The sequence below is a fragment of the Macaca mulatta genome, chromosome 2, assembly GCF_049350105.2.
Source record: "Macaca mulatta isolate MMU2019108-1 chromosome 2, T2T-MMU8v2.0, whole genome shotgun sequence".
Taxonomy (NCBI): domain Eukaryota; kingdom Metazoa; phylum Chordata; class Mammalia; order Primates; family Cercopithecidae; genus Macaca; species Macaca mulatta.
This window is the reverse complement of record NC_133407.1, coordinates 182,685,413-182,711,722: the sequence shown is the minus strand read 5'-3', so window position 1 is coordinate 182,711,722 and position 26,310 is coordinate 182,685,413. Positions and strand designations below refer to the sequence as shown.

At 38.9% G+C, this 26,310-nt stretch overlaps 1 protein-coding gene and 1 pseudogene across 50 annotated transcripts in view; both read right to left on the bottom strand.

Moving 5' to 3' along the window:
• ABI3BP (ABI family member 3 binding protein) overlaps positions 1-26,310 on the bottom strand; it is a 244,769-nt gene that overhangs the window by 149,183 nt on the left and 69,276 nt on the right. For all 50 annotated transcript variants that reach the window (XM_015129581.3, XM_077994019.1, XM_077994032.1 and 47 more), the window contains exons 3-4: positions 4,055-4,123; positions 161-293 (exon numbers count right to left, since the gene is read on the bottom strand). In XM_015129581.3, the coding sequence (XP_014985067.2) occupies positions 161-293; positions 4,055-4,123 (202 nt within the window). The remainder of the gene's footprint in view (positions 1-160; positions 294-4,054; positions 4,124-26,310) is intronic.
• On the bottom strand, positions 12,318-15,391 carry LOC144338978 (BRCA1-A complex subunit Abraxas 1 pseudogene; annotated as a pseudogene).

Below are 26,310 nucleotides of genomic sequence, written 5' to 3'. Positions count from 1 at the left end.
AGGTAGATAACCTTCTCAAGGGCAGGGCCCCTGACTTCGTTCCCCTCACACCTAGAACAGGATACAGCTAATAGGTGTTAAGTCAATGCTAACAGTCCTGATACTTACATCTTCTTCTAAAGCATGTACAGATGCTATTAAAAGCAAGTACTAATATTACCTGTCATTGGGACAGTGACTTGGCAATGTCCAGTCATGGTGTGGGTTGATGAGGAAACCCCAGGACAGGAAGACCGAGCTCGGTGTCAGAGTACCAACCACCAGCTGGAGAGGTTTGCGAGAACGAGTTTTACCTGTGGAGGTGGCATACAGGTTAATTCAGGAGACATTTAGTAAGTTGCCATGATTCTGGTAAAATGCATAAAGATGACTTGGCAAGATGATGAAAAATGTGAAAACATCGAGTTCCCTTCCTTTTCTATAATCCACATTGTTACTAAGTTTTGCTCATGAATTTAAATGTGAATCAAATGAAATACCTTTTTCAGATTTGTGTCTATGCATGTCTGCATATGTATATATGCATACACATGTATATGTATATTGTACGTGTACGCACATTAACAATATCCAGCTATACCTAGTTTTATTTTCTTGTGGGTCCGGGAAGGATATAGAGGTCTTAGCTGTGATGAGTGAAATAAACAAACACACATACACACACTTCATTTCCTTTACAAATAAAATGAAAGCATGTTTATTATTTTTCCCGGGACTGTGAATGAGTATGAAATAACATCTAAGACAAGAAAAGAAAGCTTATTATCTAGATTGTAGGTTATAATCTTTTTTACAACCTGTTTAGAAGTGTAGAATCCCTTGATGTTATTGTAATAAGTATATTTTACAATGAGTACCTAAATGGAAAAGGCAAATACATTTTTTAACAATGCTGGAAGAGTAGGAGTTGTAACACAGGAAGCACAGTTGTTCTGATGGTGCCAACTGGATCTAAATAATGCCAAGGGTTATGCTAATACATCACTGGAGATTGTGTTCAAGTACACAGGAGCACGCACTTGCACTTTCAAAATTATCTGAAACTGCAGAAGTAGCGCAGCGAAAAACAGGAAGAACCTCAACCATGAAAACCAACACTGACTCATTAAAAATCATTAGAGTAAATAAAAATCCGATAGAAAGTCTAATAAAACTATATAGAACATGAAACATACATGCTTTGTATTGCTGTTGAATTCCCTCTTTTATTTCATGAGACTATGTATGTCGTATTTGCTCTAGAAAGAACTTGTTCTATCTAATGAAGTGGGAACCAAATGGCAAAATGGCCTGCGACCTCCATTAAGGTAAGTAGGAGAGTGCCCCTTGCATTAGCCTATTGGTGGTCATCTGAATCAAATGCTCTTCAAAATTGTGCCAGGCTTGTTCCTTTTGTTAATTTAAGTTCTGTAAGTTGTTATTCAAGCAAGAACCCTTCTTAGCACAGAATACACCTAACCTAGTGGTGGCAAATTGCCTCATTATAGGATAGTTGACTTTTAAAGATATTTGAAATAATTTTCAAAGATAGTTATCATTTACATGGTTGGAAACATGGGTTTATTCTTCTCTAACTTTTGCAGACCCAGCTGTAATTGTGCCCCATATGATGGTGATTTAAATCGTCATGTATGAGCTCCAATGAGGGCAGATTAAAATCTGCAGTGAAGGCAGCAGCACTTATAGTTTCCACAAGCCCTGGGATGATTCTGATCTTCCCTTTTCGATTCCTGAGTTGATTTTCACTAATGTGATGCAACGATCTCATTCACTTTACAGATGAAAAATAAAGCACAGAGAAGTTTCAAGATTGTCCAAAGTCACACTAAGAGCAAAGTCAAAATTCAAATCCTGGGTCTCCTCTATCACGACCTAGTTTTATTTTTATGATATCACTGTCTTGGCTCTCAATGTCTAAAGGTAATGCCATTTAGCGATGAAAGACAGATATATTTTTCCATGTAAGGAACCCAAGGCTTGTGTGACCAAGGGAACCTAATGGTCTCCAATTATTTGTATGACCGAATAACTATTTCAGTAAGGTTGAATCTTAATATAAAAATAATTAAATCATTAAAATGTAGGTGGCAGATACAAATACAGAATGAATGGAAGCTAATTATTTAGTCATTATGTTATTCCTAAATGCAGATAACAAAAACAAAAATTGTATCTGCTATCCAAAAAGAAAGGTGGGGTGTTATATCCTGAGCAAGATGAAGCAATTTCCTGAGCTGGTCATAAAGTAAACAATAATTTCTAAGGCTAATGTCATAGAATCCTCAAAATAAAATGAAGTTATAAAGTGCTAAGGCATTACCATTCTCTTGACGTTCCTTATATAATTTTGTATATTTGTACTATGATCATATTTCTGTCAAGAAACAGTTCAATGAGTATTCATCTGAAAACAGATCCCACGGAATCACACTGATGCTTCTTGAGTTTGTGGCTCAGTATTTCTGAAGTACAGTCTTGAAATATTGAGAGTACATCTATTTTCAAGTATGTGGAAAATTGTCTGGACAACTCTCACTAACAAGTTGTAAGGAGCGATTGGAATTTCCCTTTTGCTTTGGGATGATCTGAGGCCAGGAAAAAGAATTAGTATTTTTCAAAATGCTTAACCACTCAATGCTGCTCTTAAAAGAAGTGGAAATCAGCAGAAAGAGGGGAGGGAATTGTGGCAACTGATATCTGATTTAAGCTATTCAGTATAATTGAATAGCTGAGTGCTCTTTCTCCCATTTTATTCCTCTAGAAAAATACAGCAAACAAACAGAAAGATCCTTTTATTGTGTGGTATCCAGTGTACCATAAAAGACGAACGTGCTTTGGAAATAATTATTTGGAGATCATTCACATTAGAAAAATAAAAGCAGGCTGGGCTTGGTGGCTCACGCCTGTAATCCCAGCAGTTTGGAAGACCATGGAGGGTGGATCATGAGGTCAGGAGATCGAGACCATCCTGGCTAACATGGTGAAATCCCATCTCTACTAAAAATTACAAAAAAATTAGCCAGGCGTGGTGGTGTGCACCTGTAGTCCCAGCTACTTGGGAGGCTGAGGCAGGAGAATGGCATGAACCTGGAAGGCGGAACTTGCAGTGAGCCAAGATCACGCCACTGCATTCAAGCCTGGGCCACAGAGCAAGACTCTGTCTCCAAAAAAAAAAAAAAAAAAAAAAAAAAAAAGACGAAAAGAAAAGAAAAAACAAAATTTTGTGATCAACTCTATACAGAGTTAGGAAGATGCAACATCAGATAGAAAAAGCATATTCACAGCTTCTTATAACAATGGTCAGCTATAGTATTTGATCTGAGAAGAAGTTTTGGTAGTGAAATTAGATGACATAGAATTTTAATCTTTAGTTATGTACGAAGTTTCTATTTATTTATATATCTACTTTCCTGTTTCAAGTCTTCCTAGACTGGGAAACATGGGTGTTGCTATTATTTTTATTTTTATGGAAGAAATCCTTTCTTGATTGAAATGAAGAGGTTTAAAAGGGAGAGATAAAGAGTAAATAAAACCAACGTGCTGATCTATTTAACACACATACATGAGTTACCCTTTTAAAATGTAAACAGTCTCCTTTAGAAAAGGTGAGACATAAAATTGTGCCCTTAACATCTGAAAGGCACAATACTGAGCCTGAGTTCACACACTGCAAAATAGAAACAGGCTAATAGGAGCTAACCCTAAATGAGCACTGACTACAGGCCAGGTACCGTCATTAACTCATTTAATCCTCAGCGACAACCCTATGACGCAGCAGAATCCAGGAGTAGAGAGGTTCAATAACTTCTGTAACTCCCTGCAGTTTGCAAGTGGTGGCACCAGGAGAAAATCCGAAGTAGTCTCCACTACCAGGCTGTGTTACCTCTCCAAAAGGGTAACCTGTTGGCCCAGGGCTGACACCTCCTCTACATTCCTAAAGCTTCTCAAGGTATTTGGTCTCCATGGGTCCAAAAGAGATGAAAAGTCATGGTTTAGAGTCAATAAAAGACCAAAAAAAAAAAAAAAAAAAAAAAATCAATGCAAAGGACTATACCTGAACATGACTTCTTTTGACTTGGAGGGGGAGCAGGTCGCACAACTATCAGATATTTTGGCTCTGCATCTGGAAACAATAACATTATTTATCAGAAAAACACTTTAAGAACCAGCATTGAAGGCAGCACACCACTACCCTGACTCAGCATTCCCTGAGTCATCCTCCATAACCGCAGCTCCAGGGGGCGAAAGGAGCTGAATCTGAAAAGTTAACACTTCCTGAGAGGTTTATTAAGTCATTAAAATGAAAATTAAATCCAGATTTTCCAAACCAAATGGGCAAGGGTGAGGGAGAAGTCTTAAAAGAATCATGCTATACACAGATTTTAAACGCTGTTTTCATCAGTTCTTTTCTCTGCAAAGTTATTTTTAGAAAATCAGATTATGTCCATCCTGTTACACCACTCCTCAAGGAAAGCCAATCCTGATGCTCCAGAGAAGGAAAAATTCTGCTTGCACAAGACACCGTGGGCCTCACCTGTATGAGCTGAAATCACTCACTTTCAATGGGAACAGGAATATTTATAATGCCTTTCTTAATTTCTATCCTGTTTATGTAATTGCTCAGCCTGTTTTCATAGCTAGTCATTTTTAATGAGCAATTTTTAAACAGTCACAATTTATACGTTGGCATAATTTTCATTTTAAATATATTTCAATGAAATGTATGTAGGTAATCTCAAGGTATTTAAGTTTTAAATAAAATTATATTAAAGCAATCAGCATATGCTACCTCAATAAGGAGCTAATAATTTATCAAATAAATTGTTAAAAATTGATGTTTGCAAAATGAATGGCTGGGTACACATATGTAAATAAACCAAATACATTTTGGGCATATGAAACAGTATTTTATAAGCAACTCTATTGGATTAATGGATTGATGAGTATTCTTTACAATGTTTCTCTGGAACTTTAAACTCTGAAACTCATTCTATAAGAAATTTCATTTGGATGCTGTAGTCAGCCAGAATTCACACGTACTTACTCAGGCAGACTTCATATCTTTGTTTTGTTTTCATCTTGGGTTCAAATGTGCCCCCTCCATGAATTTGGAGCAGAGGCCTTCTTGCCCAAGGCTTTGCAGAGCTGACCTCTTTTCAGATGGAGACAACCTGGCAACTCAACTTCTCTTAGTAACTTATGCCTTTGTCTTTTTCAGGACACCTTACATAGCACTATTGGCTATAACCTGCTGCAGTAATTACCACCGAATAAATTAACTTAGGCAACCTGATGAACTCACCTCAGACCTTCGCCTCATTATTGTACAGTTGCCTCCTGCCCACCACAGATAAAGGAGCATTCATTCTGTTCTGTCTCGTGTGTTTGAAAGCACGTCTTGTGGCCGGGCACGGTGGCTCAAGCCTGTAATCCCAGCACTTTGGGAGGCCGAGACGGGCGGATCACGAGGTCAGGAGATCGAGACCATCCTGGCTAACACGGTGAAACCCTGTCTCTACTAAAAAATACAAAAAACTAGCCGGGCGTGGTGGTGGGCGCCTGTAGTCCCAGCTACTCGGGAGGCTGAGGCAGGAGAATGGCGTGAACCCGGGAGGCGGAGCTTGCAGTGAGCTGAGATCCGGCCACTGTGCTCCAGCCTGGGCGACAGAGCGAGACTCCGTCTCAAAAAAAAAAAAAAAAAGAAAGCACATCTTGCTTAGTGAGGTTCATATAAGGAATGCTGGACCCAAATCAAATAAACAAGTTTCCTAGTAGGAATACAATAGCCATTTCCTGATTTCTTTGAGATATACAGCAATAAACTACCATGTACTGAGTGCTTTCTATGTGCAGGATACTATATTGAGAACCTTATATTCGTAACTTAATTACTCCCTCATGGCAATCCTACCTGGCACTACTATTATCACCTCAATTTGTAGATGAGATAACTGGGGCAGGGTTGACTTCATGGGCATGTGGCATATACAGTCACATGGAGCCCCATGCTCAGAAGGGCCCCATGCTTAAGGTCCTGCTGTCACTATCTTGACATTCTTAATACTTTCATCTTTGAACTTGTGTTTTGTAAGGGAAGTCTGATGGGATAATAGAGCGTGCATGTGAGTGGGGGAAACAGAAGCAATAAGCATGTCTGCATTTTCTTGCCTCCTCACTCATTTAAGGCATTGGAGGAATCCATTATCATATAATTCCAAAGGAACCATGATGTGTGGGAGTTCAGCAAGACTCAAAGGTAGAACAAGTATGTCACATTTACCATTCAGTAAAAAGGTAAGGAGGGGGACACCCAGAGCTGTGAGAGGCCATACTTTCCATTCGAACCAGAACTGGCTTTAGATGCAGAAAGAAGGCAATGGCACTTTAAGGTACCAATGACCAAGAAACTCTATCATATCCTTTCTTACCCATGCATCAGCCAAACACTTATGCTGCAAATGATAAAGGAGAAAAGGGAAAGAGAGGGAAACCCATAGTTTTGTTTGTTTTTTTTTCCAACTCTTCCTCATTCAGAAATAAGTTGAAAGAAGAGTGTTGGTAGAATGTGCACATATCAAGAAGTGAAACAAACAGCTGAATTAGTTTTGTGCAGCATTTCCACTATTCTGGTAGGAACAAAATACATATGCACAATACGCATGTATAAACTGTAAAATTTGAATTGTGCAATTTCAGTAGTTTCACTTAGGAGTTAAAGGCTCTTACGTTTGCATTTAAACCTGGGATTGAACTAAAGATACAAAGTCAACTTCATGCTAATAATTTTACATTTTTTATTTACTAAGACATCAAATAGTAAATAAAATCAATCAATAAATAAAATCATGACAAAATGAGAAACCACAAAAAGGAAGAAGCTTTATATTTTAGTATCTTTAACAACAATTTTTTCATGTTTTTGAACCAGGGGACCTGCATTTTTATTTTGTTCTTGGCCCTGCAAGTTATGTAACTATCTTAATCAAGTCTACAAAATGCTTTTTAAATAAATCTCAGGAATTCACTTTTAGAAAACAAAACCCCTAGTTTTCCTAAATTGTTCTCACTCTAGCAGAGTCTCTTAGAGTTAACCTTTTAGATTCTTTCTTGATATGGATTAATTATGCCTAATGCGTAGAGGTTTTTATAAAAAGATCTGAAACACTAGAAAAATAACATATACAGAAGCCAAAGATAGTACCATGATCCAAGACATATGGTTATATGAGCAATTTAAAAATACCTTTTGTTATGATCACAGTTAGTTTGCATAAAGCATAGGCTGTTACAGCCAATTACAAATTGGAACAAATGTCGTTACCTGGGTGCATGTGTTGGCTCTCACTGCTCATTAAATATTTCCAACATACACATAGTTTGGGAGTCTTTGTGTGCTACTGGGGACACAGGTGTGGAAAAATAAAACTAAAGAATAGGATTTCTCGGAGCTTGCAGTGAGCTGAGATCGTGCCACTGCACTCCAGCCTGGGCAACAGGGCCAGATTCCGTCTCAAAAAAAAAAAAAAAAAAAAAAAAAATAGGATTTCTATTTCTTTTCTGTACAATAAAATTCTTTGTGGATTTACAGTAGCCTGGAAATAAATACATTGTAGACTGGAATTCTGCCAATATGTATTACTTCATTTAGAAAGATATATAATTAAAACGACAATTTAGGAAAAGTTGCAGAGAATGCAGTTACCTTAACAAAGTTTCCATTTCTAATGTTTAATTCTATACAATGTGGCAGACTAATTAAATCTAATTTGCTTAATATTTTGAATGCCCTATGGTGGAGGACAGGGGCAGTTTACTGCTTAAGGAAATCTACTGTTGAAATATTTTGTTAATTACCGGATTTTTCAGTAATACTCTTATAATTGCAGTTTGATAAATCCCAATTTTCACATTTTGGGTCTGCTCCCATTAGAGGACGCCTGCATTGTAAGCCTCACTGCTTCAGAATGTCATCACAGGGAAGCTTAGTTCTGCATGCAAGGTTTCTGCCATTAAAGTGTCCACAAAAGAAGCATGAAATAAACCAAGATAATCCTAAAAGAAATTAGGTAAGGGGGTCTGAGAAAGGCCCTTGCCACGTTTAACAATTTTTTCATTAAACTAAATTTCTGGACATAAGAGCACAGACTCTGGAAACAGATTAAATCCTGTGCAACTACATGCTAGTACAAGTCAAAGTACTTAACCTCTGTGTACCTCAGTTTCCTGCAAAGTAGGAAAAATCATACCTAGTTTCATAAGGTTCTTCAAGATAATTAAAGTTGTAACAAAGGCCAGGCATGGTGGCTCAGCCTGTAATCCCAGCACTTTGGGAGGCCAAGGTAGGGGGATCGCTTGAGCTTGGGAGTTTGAGACTAGCTTGGGCAACAGGGTGAAACCCCATCTTTACAAAAAATACAAAAATTATCCACACATGGTGATGGGCACCTGTAGTCCTAGCTACTCAGGAGGCTGAGGTGGGAGGACTGCTTGAGCCCATGAGGCGGAGGTTGCAGTGAGCTGAGATTGCACCACTGTACTTCAACCTGGGTGACAGTGAGACCTTGTCTTAGAAAAACAAAAACAAAACAAAACAAAAAACACTAACAATGTCAAACACAGAAAGTATGAATTAAGTATTAGTAACGATGGTGATTTCTAGAAAGCCGAGTTTGTGTTCTACAAAGTCTAAGGATATATTACAAGAGAGGAAAATGTTCAAAAAATCTTTACAGTAAGGATCATTAGGTTCCAAAATGCAAGCATTTCACAATAAACATTACAAACCAAACTCATTCATAAATATTGATGCAAAAGAACCCTAAAAATATACTGACAGGCAGAATCTGGATTCGGCAGCACATAATACAATAACAAATTATTACCACGTATAGTTTATCCCAGGAATGTAACATAAAGGGAAAAAAAGGCTGGGTGTAGTAGCTCACGCCTGTAATCCCAGCATTTGGGAGGCTGAGGCAGGAGGATCACGAGGTCAGGAGATCAAGACCACCCTGGCTAACACAGGGAAACCTCATTTTTACTAAAAAATACAAAAATTAGCAGGGCGTGGTGGTAGGTGCCTGTAGTCCCAGCTACTCGGGAGGCTGAGGCAGGAGACTGGTGTGAACCCTGGAGGCGGAGCTTGCAGTGAGCCGAGATCGTACCACTGCACTACAGCCTGGGTGACAGAGCAAAGACTCTGTCTCAAAAAAAAAAAAAAAAAAAAGTAACCCTATTTCCACAGGTGCTGAAAAGTCATTTGAAAAAATATAATACTAATTCTGAATAAATAAGAATTCAGTGGAATACTTTCTTAAAATATATCTTAAAACATCTAAATCAAATGTATGATCCGATCCTCCTTTACTAAACATGCCAGACCCTTGCTGGCACCGAGAATGATACTGGGTGAAAAAAACAACAAGACTCTGAGTTGAATTTCCCATTGTTTCTATACACCAATAACAGACAAACAGCAAGCCAAATAATGAGTGAACTCCCATTCACAATTGCTACAAAGAGAATAAAATAACTAGGAATCCAATTTATAAGGGATGTGAAGGACTTCTTCAAGAACTACAAACCACTGCTCAAGGAAATAGGAGAGGACACAAACAAATGGGAAAACATTCCATGCTCATGGATAGGAAGAATCAATATCATGAAAATGGCCATACTGCCCAAGGTAATTTATAGATTCAATGCCATCCTCATCAAACTACCATTGACTTTCTTCACAGAATTGGAAAAAACTACTTTCAATTTCATATGGAACCAAAAAAGAGCCTGCATAGTCAAGACAATCCTAAGTAAAAGTAACAAAGCTGGAGGCATCATGCTACCTGACTTCAAACTATACTACAAGGCTATAGTCACCAAAACAGCATGGTACTGGTACCAAAACAGAGATATAGACCAATGAAACACAACACAGCCCTCAGAAATAACACCATGCATCTACAACCATCTGATCTTTGACAAACCTGACAAAAACAAGGAATGGGGTAGGATTCCCTATTTAATAAATGGTGTTGGGAATACTGGCTAGCCACATGCAGAAAGCTGAAACTGAATCCCTTCCTTACACCTTATACAAAAATTAACTCAAGATGGATTAAAGACATAAATGTAAGACTTAAAACCATAAAAACCCTAGAAGAAATCCTAGGCAATACTATTCAGGACATAGGCATGGGCAAAGACTTCATGACTAAAACACCAAAAGCAATGGCAACAAAAGTCAAAATAGACCAATAGGATCTAATTAAACTAAAGAGCTTCTGCACAGCAAAAGAAACTATCATCAGAGTGAACAGGCAGCAACCTACAGAATGGGAGAAAAATTTTGTAATCTATCCATCTGACAAAGGGCTAATATCCAGAATCTACAAAGAACTTAAACAAATTTACAAGAAAAAAAAAACCCATCAAAAAGTGGGCAAAGGATATGAACAGACACTTCTCAAAAGAAGACATTTATGCAGCCGACAAACATATGAAAAAATGCTCATCACTGGTCATTAGAGAAATGCAAATCAAAACCACAATCGGATAACATCTCATGCCAGGTAGAATGGCAATCATTAAAAAGTCAGGAAACAACAGATGCCAGAGAGGATGTGGAGAAATAGGAACACTTTTACACTGTTGGTGGGAGTATAAATTAGTTCAACCATTGTGGAAGACAGTGTGGTGATTCCTCAAGGATCTAGAACTAGAAATACCATTTGACCCAGCAATTCCATTACTGGGTATATATCCAAAATAATTATAAATCATTCTACTATAAAGACACATGCACATGTATGTTTACCTCAGCACTGTTCACAATAGCAAAGACTTGGAAGCAACCCAAATGCCCATCAATGATAGACTGGATAAAGAAAACGTGGCACATATATACCATGGAATACTATGCAGCCATAAAAAAAAAAAGGTGAGTTCATGTCTTTTGCAGGGACATGGATGATGCTGGAAACCATCATTCTCAGCAATCCAACACAAGAACAGAAAACCACACACTGCATCTTCTCACTCATTAGTGGGAGTTGAACAATGAGAACACATGGACACAGGGAGGGGAACATCACACACCAGGGCCTGTTGAGAAGTCAGGGGCGGGAGGAGGGATGACAGGGATGACATTAGGAAAAATACCTAATGTAGATGATGGGTTGATGGGGGCAGCAAACTACCATGACACTTGTATACCTTAACAAACCTGCATGTTCTGCACATGTACCCCAGAACTTAAAGTATAATTTTTAAAAAGTAAAAAAAAATTATCACTTTAGGAGAATTTTAATGACTTAGATAAAAAGTAAATTTTCATATACATTTCTTTCCACATTGTGAAAATAAATTCCATTTCTTTTCTATTCTTGCTTTTCCATTTATTTTTCCTTTTTAAATAGAGATGGGTCTCACTTTGCTGCCCAGGTTGCTCTCTAACTTCTGGCCTCAATAAATTCTCCTGCCTTGTCCTCCCTAAGTGCTGGAATTACAGGTGTGAGCCACTGTGCCCAGCCTCACTTTTCCAGTGATAAAGAATGTGTCAGTGTAAGCCTTTCCCTCAACAACTTAGTGAAATGTGAAAAAAGATTTTAAAATAAAAGCATCTGATGTTCAAAAAAGTACTTTATAAATTAAACATGCCAAGACTTAATCTGCGGATTACTGCAAACAGGGGAACATAGTAAAAACAAATGAATTCATCTGTATTAGCACAAGTAGCTCAACATAGAAAAAACAATAGAAATGTTTGGCTTTACCCATCAGCCAAATTAAAAAAAATCTTTTAGGTTAAAAGGATCAAGATGTAGGAGACTGGATATTCACTAGATCCCTTCATTTTCTCAATCTCTTCATCTATTTCTGGGCTGTCCATTGTGGATGCTTTTTCTTGGTAACTACTATCAGTATCTGTTTTAGATGGTTTGTCTTGTATCTCTAACTGCCATGATCTCTTGAATTTCATCTGCCATCTAAGCCTAAAGCTTTATGCTTAATCATTTGTGGTCTGCTAGCTGGACTAGCTTCAGGAATGTCAGTGTGTTCTACCATTAAGGTCATTTTGGCTACTACATCGAGGTGGAGGTTGTAGTTACAGCTACTTTTAGAAACATGTCTGGTTTTTAAAGACATAACACATGATTGAAGAAATTCAGAATCTGGATAAAAGGTCCGCAATGCTTGACCAGGAAAAATGTTCCCCTGAGGGTCTTTTTAGATGTTCTTCTCTCCTGCTGCCTGAATCTATGCTCATCTCCTTTTCTCAGTTTCTTGTTTTAATCTGTTTACATCCTTTACTAGTTTATTTATTGCTTGTTCACTGTCTTCCACTTTTTTGCATATACTCTTAATTCCTCTTGTAATGAAGCATACATTCCCTTTATCTTATGTACCTCCTTTAAAGATCCATCTTCTTCAAAAAATGTAGAGCTGTGTGTTTTTACTGCTTGGCTAAAACCAGTGGACATACAGGAACCTGATACAGTTTCATAACCTAGTTGTTCAGAAATACCCAGACTGGCAACCGCTAAAGATACCCTGTGAAAAAGTCCTTTTTGAGGTTTATATAAGGCATGTTTCAGTCAATGAGTAGAGCAGTTTTCTGTTATTATACTTGGTGTTAATAGTAGAAAAACAAGCTATTGGCTTGAAAAATGCTCCTGCAAGTTTTTGTGAAGCAGCCTCTCTATAAACATCATGATCTGATCTGAATGATGATGGAATTTATACCAACCTATCACATTCTTTTTGACATTGGAGAATATTTTCTTCACTGCTTGCTCGCTTATTTCACTTGAGGAATTATAAAAGCTAAAAAAAGCATGGAATGTATTTCTGAATGTCAGTTGTATGAACAACTTCAACATCATCCATTTGGGAATCAGTAATGCTATTCTTGGCTTCACCTTTTACTGCCTCAAGAAGAAAACCTTCCGTGTCACAAACCGTGCTGGGGTGGTGTAAGGCAAGCTGGTCAACACATAGCCTGAGAGCACCTGCTCTTACCCTCCGTGCTGCCGCCGCCTCAGGCTACACAACACCTATCTTCACAACTTCATTAATCTAAAACGCTTCTAAAATAGTTTACAGAAAAGGAAATGATCTCTTTTGTAAAAAGAACAGACAACATAAAATGTATGCATCAATGGGTCAAAGGAAGCTCTTTCCATAAGTATAAAATAAAAGCCTCAAGGGGTGCAAGAGCAGTACCATTAATTAGCAACTTTATTGTTTCTTAGTTTTATGTAAAATAGTAGACTGATTTACAGTTAAAGATGCTTTAGAATTTGATGAAATAAGGTAACTATTTTTATTAGAAGCCAGTGTGGCACATCATGAGACCCTAATAAGAATAAAATCAGCCACAGAAAACAAACAAACAAACAAACAAACAAACAAACAACTATGCCCATGGAAATCTTCATAACGGAAATATTGTCGATTCTTATTTGCATCTGTAGGTGTCCACATGCCACATTTAGCTATATTCAGACCTGAGCGGGTATAATCTGAATTTAAGCATCCTCTAGCTCTTGACATTTGGCCGACAGCTCCTGTACTGCATTTCACCAACACTAACCCTGAGCAATGTTTGCCTGAAAAACACCCTTGAGAAATATTGCTATCTTTTAAGCTCCAGCAGGGAGTTCCACTCACCCACTAGTCAGTTCTCAAAAAAGGGACCTCCTAAGTGTGGCCGTGGAACAGGTACACAAACAGCTCACCAGCACCCTAGGCTCTGTGGCTCTGTGGCTGTCAGCTGCCTTTGCCCCTGCTATAGATGGGTCCCCTGTGGCCTGTTAGTAGATGAAGGGGAGAAGGGAGAGGGTAACCCCACTGAAGAAGTCAGTCTAGGCAGAGGCGGGCAGGCCTGTGGGGAGTGGAATGTAAAAAGAGTAGAATGCTGTTGTCTCATCACTTATTGAAGGCTACTTACCAGTAGTTCTAAGTGTCAGCAGGGGGACCAACTTTGCGCTCCACCCACCCCACCCATTGTCCTATTCCGGTGACAAAGAACTGAGTAATAAAACCAAATTGACACCACAACAGCAAACTGGTTTCAGTAATGGGGTATAAAAATTATTCTTAACTCAACTGTAGTCCATATCCACCCTGAAGACCATTGCTAGGAAAAGATAGGCTCCAATATTGTTGATGCCATCACTCCACAGGACAGAATCAATAATGACTACAGAAAACTCACCCATCCATGACAAGTAAGTGACCCTGAAATAATTACATATGAAAAGGCCAGAACAGCAGCAACTGAGAGTCTGGACCAACTCAAGAACATCACTAATGTTCTTTCAGGAAGGAGGACGTCACTTCCGGAAAAACACTGATGGGTATTTTTCTAGAAAATTGGGGGAATCCTGCTGTCTGCTTGGGCATGTGCTAAGTTGTAGCTTGGCAAAATTTCATGGTAGCTTGAAGCTCAAGTAGAATACAGAGTAGCATAAGTAATGTCAGTGTTATACCAATTTTACATTAACACAATACATACAATATAATTGACTAAATTAACATGCAGTGTTAATTTTTAATACATCACTCAGTAGATTACTAGCACATTGCCCTTAAACATAAAAAAGAATGTCTACAGAATTATGGAGCATCACAAAGTAACATAAGTCCTCCACCTTTTAGAGTATTCCTAAGCCCCTGAAAAAAGCCGTAAGAGGCTGAGGATCACTCTGGATGTGGGCCAGGCTTTCAGTTCATGCTCTGTTTATGCGTGGACCTCTAAACCTGGAAACATAGTAATTGCTCAATAAACATGTTCTCAAAGAATGAATGAATCTGCTCTTCTACCCCTTTAATGCCTGGGGCTAGAATAAAGATGAATGAAGGCAGAGGTTTTGCAGGCAGAAAAGGAAAAAAATAATTAGAGGGTTGGGAAATAGCACAATCAGCACAAATATTTTTTGAAAAGTGAGTAATCAGTCTCTAATAAGTCCTATTTGTAGGACTGCTTTTTTTTTCCTCAGAAAAAGTATATGTTTTCACGTGGAACAAAAAACTTTTTCCTCCTTTGCCTGAAAAATAATTGGAGAGCAAATTTTAAAGCAAATCCTGCACTATTCAGTAATTATTTCCATTAAACATTACAAGATCTGTTGAATAATGAACCCACACCCAGTTTGACAGAACACTCTGTTATGCCCCATGGCTTAGAGAATTCTGGCTTCTCTCACTCTTTAACATGCAGTCTGCAGGACCAGGCCCCTGGCAGGCTGAGCTCATACTGAAGGTTAAGCTTCTCACAGAAGTGCAGCCAGCCGTACCACAGAGCAACGATGCAAAAATGACTAGGTACAGCAGCCACTGCTAGGGTTCCAGAACGTTCACAGGCCTGTTCTGAAGGGAGCTTACGGCTCATGTTGGTGCAGATGTTGTCACAAGAGGGGTTGCTCAGAATTGTTTGGAGTTAAGTAACAGCAGTGAGAAGCAGCCCCTCGTTGGCCCGCTGTAGAGAGTGAGTGGAGCCTCTACATATGAAATGGGAGTGCGGCATTGACTGGAAGAGAGGATGTGGGGAAAGGGGTATGGGAGGAAGACAAGCGGGGGGAAAGAGGGCATCTCTTTCCAGCAGTGTGTACTCCCAATGGCTCTGCCATACTTGGTCACCATTTACAGCTTTCTAAGGTTGTCTGGAAGAAAAAAATGCATGTACTTTTTCTAAACAGAGGGTTATTTTAAAGACAATCCATTGAGGAAGACATTATTGGAGGTTTTACTTTCATTCTGTGAGAGGTGGGGAGCCAATGCTATTAAAAGCATGCATTTCACCCAAGGCTGACTATATAATTTGCAGGGTCGGATGCAAAATCGAAAGGTAGGACCCTAAAAAGAGTGCCATTGAAGGCACAACATTCAACTTGTACTTTCTTCCACCATCTCTGTCTTGGCCCATCATCATGTTTCTTTGCTATTTAATATTACACTTTGCAGGTGGGTGCAGACCCTCAGCCCACTCCCTTCCCCCTCCACTTACTATCTCCCTCCAGCAGCAGTCCCAGGATCAAGACCAAAGTGCTTTGCCCTTATCCTCCAACACACCCCCAAGGGGAGAAAAGTCAATCTCCGTTCCTCACAGGTCTGCCACCCCAATTCATAGACCCCCAAGGGATTGCCATTTCTGCACTGGGACATACTGTGTACCTGAAGCAGGTGAGAGGGAGGCTTGCCCCCACCAAATGCCCTACTTAACACACAGTGGCACTGCCAGACACTGCAAGGACTGCTACCGCCATGCCCTGCCAGATGTCATCACGGAGGTGTGCACACCCAAGTCCCTGCTGGAGGTGGAGGGCAGCTGATGTCGCTGAAATAGGGATGGGAAGTGGAAGGCAGCCAAGCAGCAGGGACACCAGGGCTGGAGGACATGACAGCAGAGAATCAAACTAGGGGAGGGGCTGGGAGGCCAAGCACAGGAACCCAGGCTCCAAGCCCTCTGCACCTGCTCTGTTGTCTGATAGGACCTCACTTACAAAATAAAATGGAAAAATAAATTAAGAATTCATGACAGTGAGAGCAGGGCATTAAACCCAGAATGCAAGGTCCTCTAAGTGCACTGGTCATCTGACTGTGAAGCCAACCCCGACCCTTCCACTTCCAGTGCCTGCACACTAACCACAACGCCGAGGTTCCAGGTCATTTCGTTTCCTGTGCTCCTGGGATAGAGTCGGGAGCATCTCCGTCAGCCACTGTCCCAAACTAACCCTGCTTCACTCGCATGCTCTGGCAGACTCTCTCCCCGACACCACAAATGTTTAAAAACTATTTCTCTTACCCACTTGCCACATCCGTTCCTAGTTTAGCAGACCTGTTAGGCATTACAGTTGTTGGCTTTATTGCCTGTAGTTTTTTCCTTGCCCGTGTTTTATATGTGTATCCCATGGAGAAGTTTAGTGTAGAGTGTTGTCTGTTAACTGGTTTAAGCCTTGGCAGGGGCTTGATTTTTAAAGTAGAGACTGTACATTCCCACACACGCATTTTCCAGTGAATTCACCACTTTGTTCACGTTATCGCCACAGGAAGTGCGTTTGGATATTTTTCTTTATCAGGACTTTGGATATTTTTCTTTCAATTTATAAAGCCAGGTCACATTAGCTCTCAGATAGTATCCAAAGTCAAAGCCTTCAAATTAGCAAAGGTTTTTCTTTCTTTTTAGATGTTCTTGTCAGCTTTTCCATGTAGGAGTGGGGAGTCAGGAATAATTTATACAAGATGAGTTTTTAACATTGAGTTCAAAATTACCAGAACACTTAGAGGCCATGGAGAAAAGCACTTTGGTGTGGTGTTCAGATACAGGCTCAGGAGTCAGCCTGTTACTTGTAGATTTCTTAACCTCTTGGGGACTGTCTTCAGTGGGACAAAGAGAATCCTAATAGTACCTGCTTCATGGGGTTGCTGTAAGGATTTAATAACCCATTTCCATAAATCCCTTAGCCCAGCACATTGTAAGTGCTCAAAAATATTAAATCATCGGGTAACAGGTTGATAAGAACTGCCACTCCAGCATTTGACCATCTATGTGCCCAGCCTGGAGAAGAGAACACAGCAGTGGCAAACCTGTGGCAAACGCTCCAACCCTTCATTTTGTCTCTCTCGTCTTGATGCAGAGCATCCCCAGTGGCAGAGAAAAGGCTGGCTATTACCTCGGGATCAGATTGTGAAGATTGTGAAATATCTGGGGACCATGCTAAGATTTCTAGGCTTTCTCCCATATGTAGATTGTCTATAGATTTTTCAACTAAACTGGGGTACTATTGAAAGAAAGGAAGCACAATTAATTATATCAGAACAGCAGGTGTCAACCATAACTATGCCAGATAAAAAAGGGTATATAGTTACTTTACTAATAGGGTAGAGTCAACCCTTTACCCCAGTTGAATAATTTTTTTCTCCTGGATATTTTTACTATAGGCAACTAGGGACTTGTTATTTGGGCAAGGAGCCTTCCCTAGCAAACGCTGGGGAGCCAGCTATTACAGCTATGAATATATTCACCTTGATTGTGGAGCCCATCAGGGAAGGTGAGACTCAGCTCTGGTCCTCAGGAGCTTACTATTTTGCTGGTGAGACACGACACAGAAGAAACGCACACACGACAAAAACAATTGGAGAACAATACAGAAGAGTGTAACCTAATGCTGGCCTTCATGGCATAGCACTTGGTATGACCCATAGGTGTCAGAGAGCACTGAATGTCCATGGAATGGAAAATATTTAAAGGAAAATAATATGTGGATAATCAGGAAAGTTGATGTGACCACGTTCCTTGGTTTTGAAATGTAAAAGAAAATGCTAGAGTTTAAATGCTATCTTATACATCTATTCCAGATAACCCTTTAATATCCTTTTACTGGCAGCTGTCTTTCCACTTAAGACCCCTTCTCCATAGCAAGACTTTTGCAATGAATCTGGGACCATATGTCTTTTTGGCGCATGACAAAAAAGGCCATTCGCCATTCAGGGACACTCTTTTGGATATAATTGAGAATGACTTTTTAAATTTAGATTTTGATCTCAGTGCATTGTGTAATACATTTGAAAAAATTGTGCTTTATATTAAAATACTGTGAATTTTTGTATTGTATTTCCAGAAAAGATAGACTTGGTGACAGTTTATCATTTGATGAAGTCAAGCAGACCATGAAAACATTGTACTTGAATCCAGTAGAAAAGAACAGGACTTTCAAAGATGTTTTCCTTACCAAAACAGGATGAAATGGTCATCTCTTATCGTACAATGGCTTTCTGGTATAAACTGATGAATTGTTTAAGAAATGGTATACGTTTATTAAGAAATTGATACCTATTAGGCTAATTTCTTTAAAAATTCCTTTGAAGCTTAAGTTCTGGTAAATTTTGTGCCTTGGAGGAAAAAAAAAAAACAAATGATTCTGGGATTCCTGTTTTTTTTAATGATAAATTTGGACTCATCTTGAAGATTTAAAGCCAAATACTTCCCAAGTGGTAAATCTATTTCCAAAGAAATAACTAAGAATTAGATGACATTTTGAAAATAATTTTAAAAGAGAAAAATCTATCTTAAATGGTACCCACAACTGTTTCAGACTTTTTGGGTCTTTCCTTTTCCTCTTTCCCATTTATTAATCCACCCATCCACCCATCCATTCATTTATTGTGTTTCTGAAATCAATGACAACATTGAGGGTAAAAATAAATCTAAGGTTTCTAGGATCCTCAGCTCCTGGGAGTTTTCTACTTGGGTGGTGAAGAGGCAGACAGGACACACAAAAATAAAAACAAATTTCAATTGATTAACCTGAAGAATGATAAAAGCAAATGCTAAGTCTCCAGGATATTCCTGCAGAGGGACTGAAATGTCTATCCTGGCCAGAAATGACCTTGTGTACAGTACATAAAGTAGGACTTGATGGATGGGCAGCACATAATAAGCAGAGATGGTGGTGGTGGAGGAAGGGGAGGAGAGAACAAGTTTTGAGGATGAAATGAGTGCCTTACATATTTTATTTAAACCTTAATGAGAAGGTAGCCATAATCCATCTCCCCACCCACTTTTTAACCATTTTATACAGGACATTATAGAAGCAACACATCAGGAACTTATGACCTTTGTCCTGTAGAACAGATAAAGTTCCCTAAGTTCTGAGAGGCAGTAGAACACAGTGGTTCAGAGCTCAGACTTCCTAGCTTCAAACCCTGTACCTGCCGTATACCAGCTGAGTAGGCTTAGGAAGTTTAAAACTCTTGGAGCTTCAACCTCCTTCTGGGTAAAAGAGAACTAATAATACTCCCTCTCCCTGCATAACTGCCATCTTGCATCGGTATCAGGAGTCTGATATCCACTCATGGCAGCTGTCTTGCTCCCTGCCTTCGAAGCCTCTTGCCATCTAAGGACTCCGCCAGCAAGAGAGGGCTCAGCTGGCTTCAATGATGGCACTACATCATTTCCTTCTATTGGTTTATCCTGCTTCTTTTTTCATAAGTATTTTTTTTTTTAGCTTCTTTATATTCCCTGTATAGTTCCTTCAGTTATTTTCAACCCCTATTTGTTTTTTCTTCAATGAATGCATAACCACTTGTGATAGTTATCTTTCACTGTAATAAACAGTATCAATCTCTATTATTTTATATTTCATTCCACTTTCATAAAAATAGAGCAATCTTAAACATTTTTATGATAGAGAAGTAGAAGGGAACAACTGAAATTCTAAGGGTTGACATGATAAAAGAGGAAAAATTGTGCATTTCCTCTTGCCATCTATACAAATATAAAAATTAAGGGTTAACCTTGTAAATGGTACTAATAACCTACAGAAATATAAATTGAATTACAATTTATAAGCATACAATTTATACTGATTCATATCTGATCAATCGTAAACTTTACTTTTAAATTTTTGAAAATGTTTCGCTGTGAAACAAAGAAAGTGAGAAACTTCAAAATAAGAAACTGATGGTTGAATTTTAGCCCAAATGCACTGAGACAGAATTGCCATCAGTTAAGTAAATTAAAGGGTCATGCACTTATTTTTATTTGTTTAATAGGACAGGCCAAAATTCTTACTAAAAATTGCTTTATTTGAATAAGAGATTGAAAAAGTGAGATCTAGAAATGACAGACTTTTTCAGGTATATATTTTTGGGGGAGTCACCACATTTTTCTTTGGGGGCAACAGCTAAGGAATTGTAAGAGGCACCTGACGACTCTCTTCACCAAAGGCACACAACAGTCAGCTTTGACACGGCATACCCTCGATAATTAAGAGAGAATAATGACTTTGGGAGAGAGCTGTGTGTGCGCGCACCAGCTACTGTGTCATCATCTTAGATTTTGCTTATTTTGTTTTTTAATCCTGTTTCGAGCGTTGACCCTGATGAGAAAACATACTCGGGCATGATAGATGGGCAAGGCTACCTTTCAGTGACTAACAGCTCTGCTAAAACAATCTACTTCTGCAGTTTTACCAACACTATCTCCCACCCCCAAATATAAAACAAAACCACAAAACTGCCACTTAGACCAAGCTTTTTCAACCTAGGCACTAACCTCTTAGAGCTGGCCAGAACTTTAGTGGAGAGGTAACCCAATAATTATTAGCCACTGAGACAAACAAAGCTCAGAAGTGTTAGGTAAATTATCCAAGGCCACTCTGCTTGTTATAACAGCAACTGACAAAATTTACAAAACATGCTTACTCTGTACTAGAGTCTATATTAGCTTCTTTTTAAAAAAATTTAGTTATTTTTTTGAGATGGAGTCTTGCTCTGACTCCCAGGCTGGAGTGCAGTGGCGTGATCTTGGCTCACTGCAACCTCCGCCTCCTGGGTTCAAGCAATTTTCTGCCTCAGCCTCCTGAGTAGTTGGGATTACGGGAACCCGCCACCACGCCTGGCTAATTTTTGTATTTTTAGTAGAGACAGGGTTTCACCATCTTGGCCAGGCTGGTCTTGAACTCCTGACCTAATGATCCACCCGCCTCGGCATCTCAAAGTGCTGGGATTACAGGCATGAGCCACCACACCCGGTCTACATTAGCTCTGTTATATGATTCAGCCATAGTCTTTACAATGCTTCTGAAAGATTATTCTCTATTTTATAAATGAGAAAAGTAAAATTCAGATAATTTAAACTACTTACCCACAACTATTCCACAATGAGTTGTGTTGAATTTGAACCCAGGTCTGTTGGACTCAAAAGTAAGTAGGTATTCTTTCCCCACATCATGCTGCCTCTCAGGTGAGGGCTGATCTTTCCTAGAACACAGACTGTAGCATCCTTGTCCGGGACTTTTTTCAGCTTAGAGCATTTCCAGTGCATTGGCACTGTAACCTTTTCCTCACTAGAGCTGGCATCACTTGGGAAGAGTTATAGGCAAGATAGTGACTCAGGGGCCCGTGCTGAGCGTGAGAAATGCGCTCCCTTAGGGAAATGAGTGTGAGGGTTAGCAGCTGTGAGAACACGAGAATTAAAACATTTGCACCCCGTTAGTCCCGTTGGAGTCCTAACACCTGGTTGGAAGACAAAATCTTCAATCAGAATTTGCCATCGTGAACATACGTTTTTAAACTTAAGCCTTTTCTGCAGGAAGGATACTAAAATAATTCTTCAACGTGCACCACATAACCGATGGCTGATGTCAACAGATCATCATTAAGTATGAGTCTTTAAAGGTCAACGCTGAGAAAGTTCTCAGCTAATGAGACATTAACAAAATTACTAGCAGCTGACCGTAAAAGAAAGCCGCAAAAACTTAAAATGTTAACCAGGAGTGAGAACATTCATGATGTGAGTGAATAAAAAGACATAGGAACTTAGAGGATCTATGAAATGTGAATCATGTTTTATCACGTCATTGCAGGGCTCTGGAGCCCATTAATATTTATTAATAGCCACCCGGGAAAATAGTATTTTTCCTACTGCCCCTCTAATCTAGTATAATCTTAGATAAATTTTGACAGAAATTTCATATGAATGTTAATTTCCAAAATGGCAAAAGGAGGGTTTTGTTTTCTTTTGCATGTAAAACCAGTGACTTGAAAACATCTCTGTCAATACTTAATAGGAAGATAATAGATATTAAAAAATAAATGTAAAAATGGTTATAAATGATTACTTAGTGGACGTGCTAGTCCTCAGGCCACTAAATATTAGCTTGAATATTTCTGAATAATCAACAGCTTCTCAATTCAATGGTAAAATGAAAAATGATGGTAAACATATCATTAAATGAAATGTGTCAGACAAGGCTGTACTTAATATTTGCTTTGAAACTGAGGGTAATTCACTGTGTTTGGGTGTAGTTCCATGCAGCTGAAAAACATACCGCTACCTTATTACTAAAGAAAGTAAGAGCAGCAGCTGTAAGTGATGCTTTTTTTCCCCCCACCATGAAGAAATAAAGATTCTTTGCTCTTGTGTAGCACTTTGCACTCAAGGGACTTCAATTCATCACTTTACAGTTACAAATACACTAAACCGCCACAGCATGTCTGTGAAAAATACACCTATTACAGATGAGCAGAGTTGAGATTTATCGCACAGTAAACTGATACCAGAAAGGAAAATGAATAGAGATGCAAATTTTAAACATATAGCTTGTGGCAGACAGGATAATGCTCCAACAAAGCTTGCTTATATCCTAATCCCCAGAACCTGTGAAGATGTTAGGTTGCGAGACAAGGGTGAATTGAGGTTGCAGATGGAATTACAATTGCTAATCAGCTGATTGTAAAATAGGGAAAGTATCCTGGATTATCCAGATGAACTTACTACAATCACAAGGGCCCTTAAAAGTAGAAGAGGAGGCCGGGCGCGGTGGCTCACACCTGTAATCCCAGCACTTTGGGAGGCTGAGGTGGGTGGGATCACGAGGTCAGGAGATTGAGACCATCCTGGCTAACATGTGAAACCCCGTCTCTACTAAAAATACAACAAAATTAGCTGGGCGAGGTGGCAGGTGCCTGTAGTCCTAGCTACTCTGAGGCTGAGGCAGGAGAACGGCGTGAACCCGGGAGGCAGAGCTTGCAGTGAGCCGAGATCACACCACTGCACTTCAGCCTGGGTGACAAAGCGAGACTCTGTCTCAAAACAAAACAAAACAAAACAAAAAAAAGTACAAGAGGAAAGCAGGAAAGGAGGCCAGGGTAATGTGATGGTGATGGTGATGGTGATGGTGATGGTGATGGTGATGGTGATGTGATTGTGATGTGATGATGTGATGTGATGATGTGATGTGATGATGTGATGTGATTGTGATGTGATGATGTGATGTGATGATGTGATGTGATTGTGATGTGATGATGTGATTGTGTTGTGATGATGTGATTGTGATATGATGTGATGATGTGATGTGACTGTGATGTGATTGTGATGTGATGTGATTGTGATGTGATGTGATGATGTGATTGTGATGTGATGTGATGATGTGATTGTGATGTGATGATGTGATTGTGATGTGATGTGATTGTGATGTGATGTGATGTGATTGTGATGTGATGTGATGATGTGATTATGATGCGATGTGATTGTGATGTGATGATGTGATGATGTGATGTGATGTGATTGTGATGTGATTGTGATTGTGATGTGATGATGTGATGTGATGATTGTGATGTGATTGTGATGAGATGATGTGATTGTGATGTGATGATGTGATTGTAATGTGATGATGTGATTGTGATGTGATGTGATTGTGATGTGATGTGAGTGTGATGTGATTGTGATGTGATGATGTGATTGTGATGTGATGTGATGATGTGATGTGACTGTGATGTGATTGTGATGTGATTGTGATGTGATGTGATGTGATTGTGATGTGATGTGATGTGATTGTGATGTGATTGTGATGAGATGATGTGATGTGATGATGTGATGTGATTGTGATGTGATTGTGATGATGTGATGTGATTGTGATGTGATGTGATTGTGATTGATGTGATGTGATGATGTGACGTAATGTGATGTTATGATGTGATTGTGATGTGATGTGATTGTGTTGTGATGATGTGATGTTGTGATGTGATGTGATGATGTGATGTGATGTTGTGATGTGATGATGTGATGTGATGATCCAATGTGATGTGATTGTGATGTGATGATGTGATGTTGTGATGTGATGTGATGTGATGATGTGATGTGATGTTGTGATGTGATGATGTGATGTGATGATCCGATGTGATGTGATTGTGATGTGATGATGTGATTGTGATGTGATGTGATGATGTGATGTGACTGTGATATGATTGTGATGTGATGTGATTGTGATGTGATGTGATGTTGTGATGTGATGATGTGATGTGATGTTGTGATGTGATTGTGATGTGATTGTGATGTGATTGTGATTGTGATGTGATGATGTGATGTGATTGTGACGTGATGTGATTGTGATGTGATGATGTGATGTGATGATGTGATGTGATTGTGATGTGATGTGAATGTGATGTGATTGTGATGTGATGATGTGATTGTGATGTGATGTGATGATGTGATGTGACTGCGATGTGATTGTGATGGGATGTGATGTGATTGTGATGTGATGATGTGATGTGATTGTGATGTGATGTGATTGTGATGTGATTGGATATGATGTGATGTGATTGTGATGTGATGGGATGTGATTGTGATGTGATTGTGATTGTGATGTGATGTGATGTGATTGTGATTGATGTGATGTGACGATGTGATGTAATGTGATGTTATGATGTGATTGTGATGTGATGTGATTGTAATGTGATGATGTAATGTGATGTTGTGATGTGATGTGATGTGATTGTGATGTGATGTTATGTGATGATGTGATGTGATGATGTGATGTGATGTTGTGATGATGTGATGTGATTGTGATGTGATTGTGATGTGATGTGATGTGGTGATGTGATTGTGATGTGATGGGATGTGATTGTGATATGATTGTGATATGATTGTGATGTGATGTGATGTGATTGTGATGTGATTGTGATGTGATGTGATGTGGGCTTGACCCACTGTTGTTGACTTCTGGATGGAAGAGAAATGCAGTAGTCTCTAAAAGCTGGAAAAGACATAAAACCAGATTCTCCCCTGAGAGCCTCCGGAAAGGAATGCAGCTCTGCCCACACCTTGATTTTAGCTCAGTGAGACCCATGTTGGATTTCTGACCTACAACTGCAAGATAATAAATCTATAATGCTTGAAACCACCAAATTTGTAGTAATTTGTTTTAGCAGCAGCAGGAAACTAATGTATGGCTGCTTAATCAATTAGGAGCAATTAATGCAAACACAGTCACGGAAGACTATAAATAACCAATTTAAACAACCAAAAAATAACATTTAACTTGGAATAAAAGTTCATTTTTGAAGTAATAAAAGCAGAAGCACACAAATTTCTTGGCTTAAAGAAATATGGAAAAGGAAATATGTACGAGGAATGTTTTTTCATTTCCACTAGAATACTAGAAAAGGAATTAATAAAAAGAACATATTGATCTACAATATGAGGTAAGAGTTTTAAAAATAATAATTGGAATAGCCTTCTAGGAGTTGTGGAATCTTTCTCCCTAAGTTCTTTGAGATGCACAGTGACCTAACTATTTTATCTGCCCTAAATGACTTCAATTGCTACTTTCCTGATGACAGGATTAAATTAAACAATCTAATTGTTTAGATTAAACAATCTCTCATGTCCTCTTCCAGCCTAAATATTCTACACAGACTGAAGTCTATTCAATTCTGTGGCACAAATATTTAGTGCTTATCTACTTAATGTAAATTATTTTGATAAGAATAACCAAAGAATAAGACATAAGCTTGACTTTAAGAAGT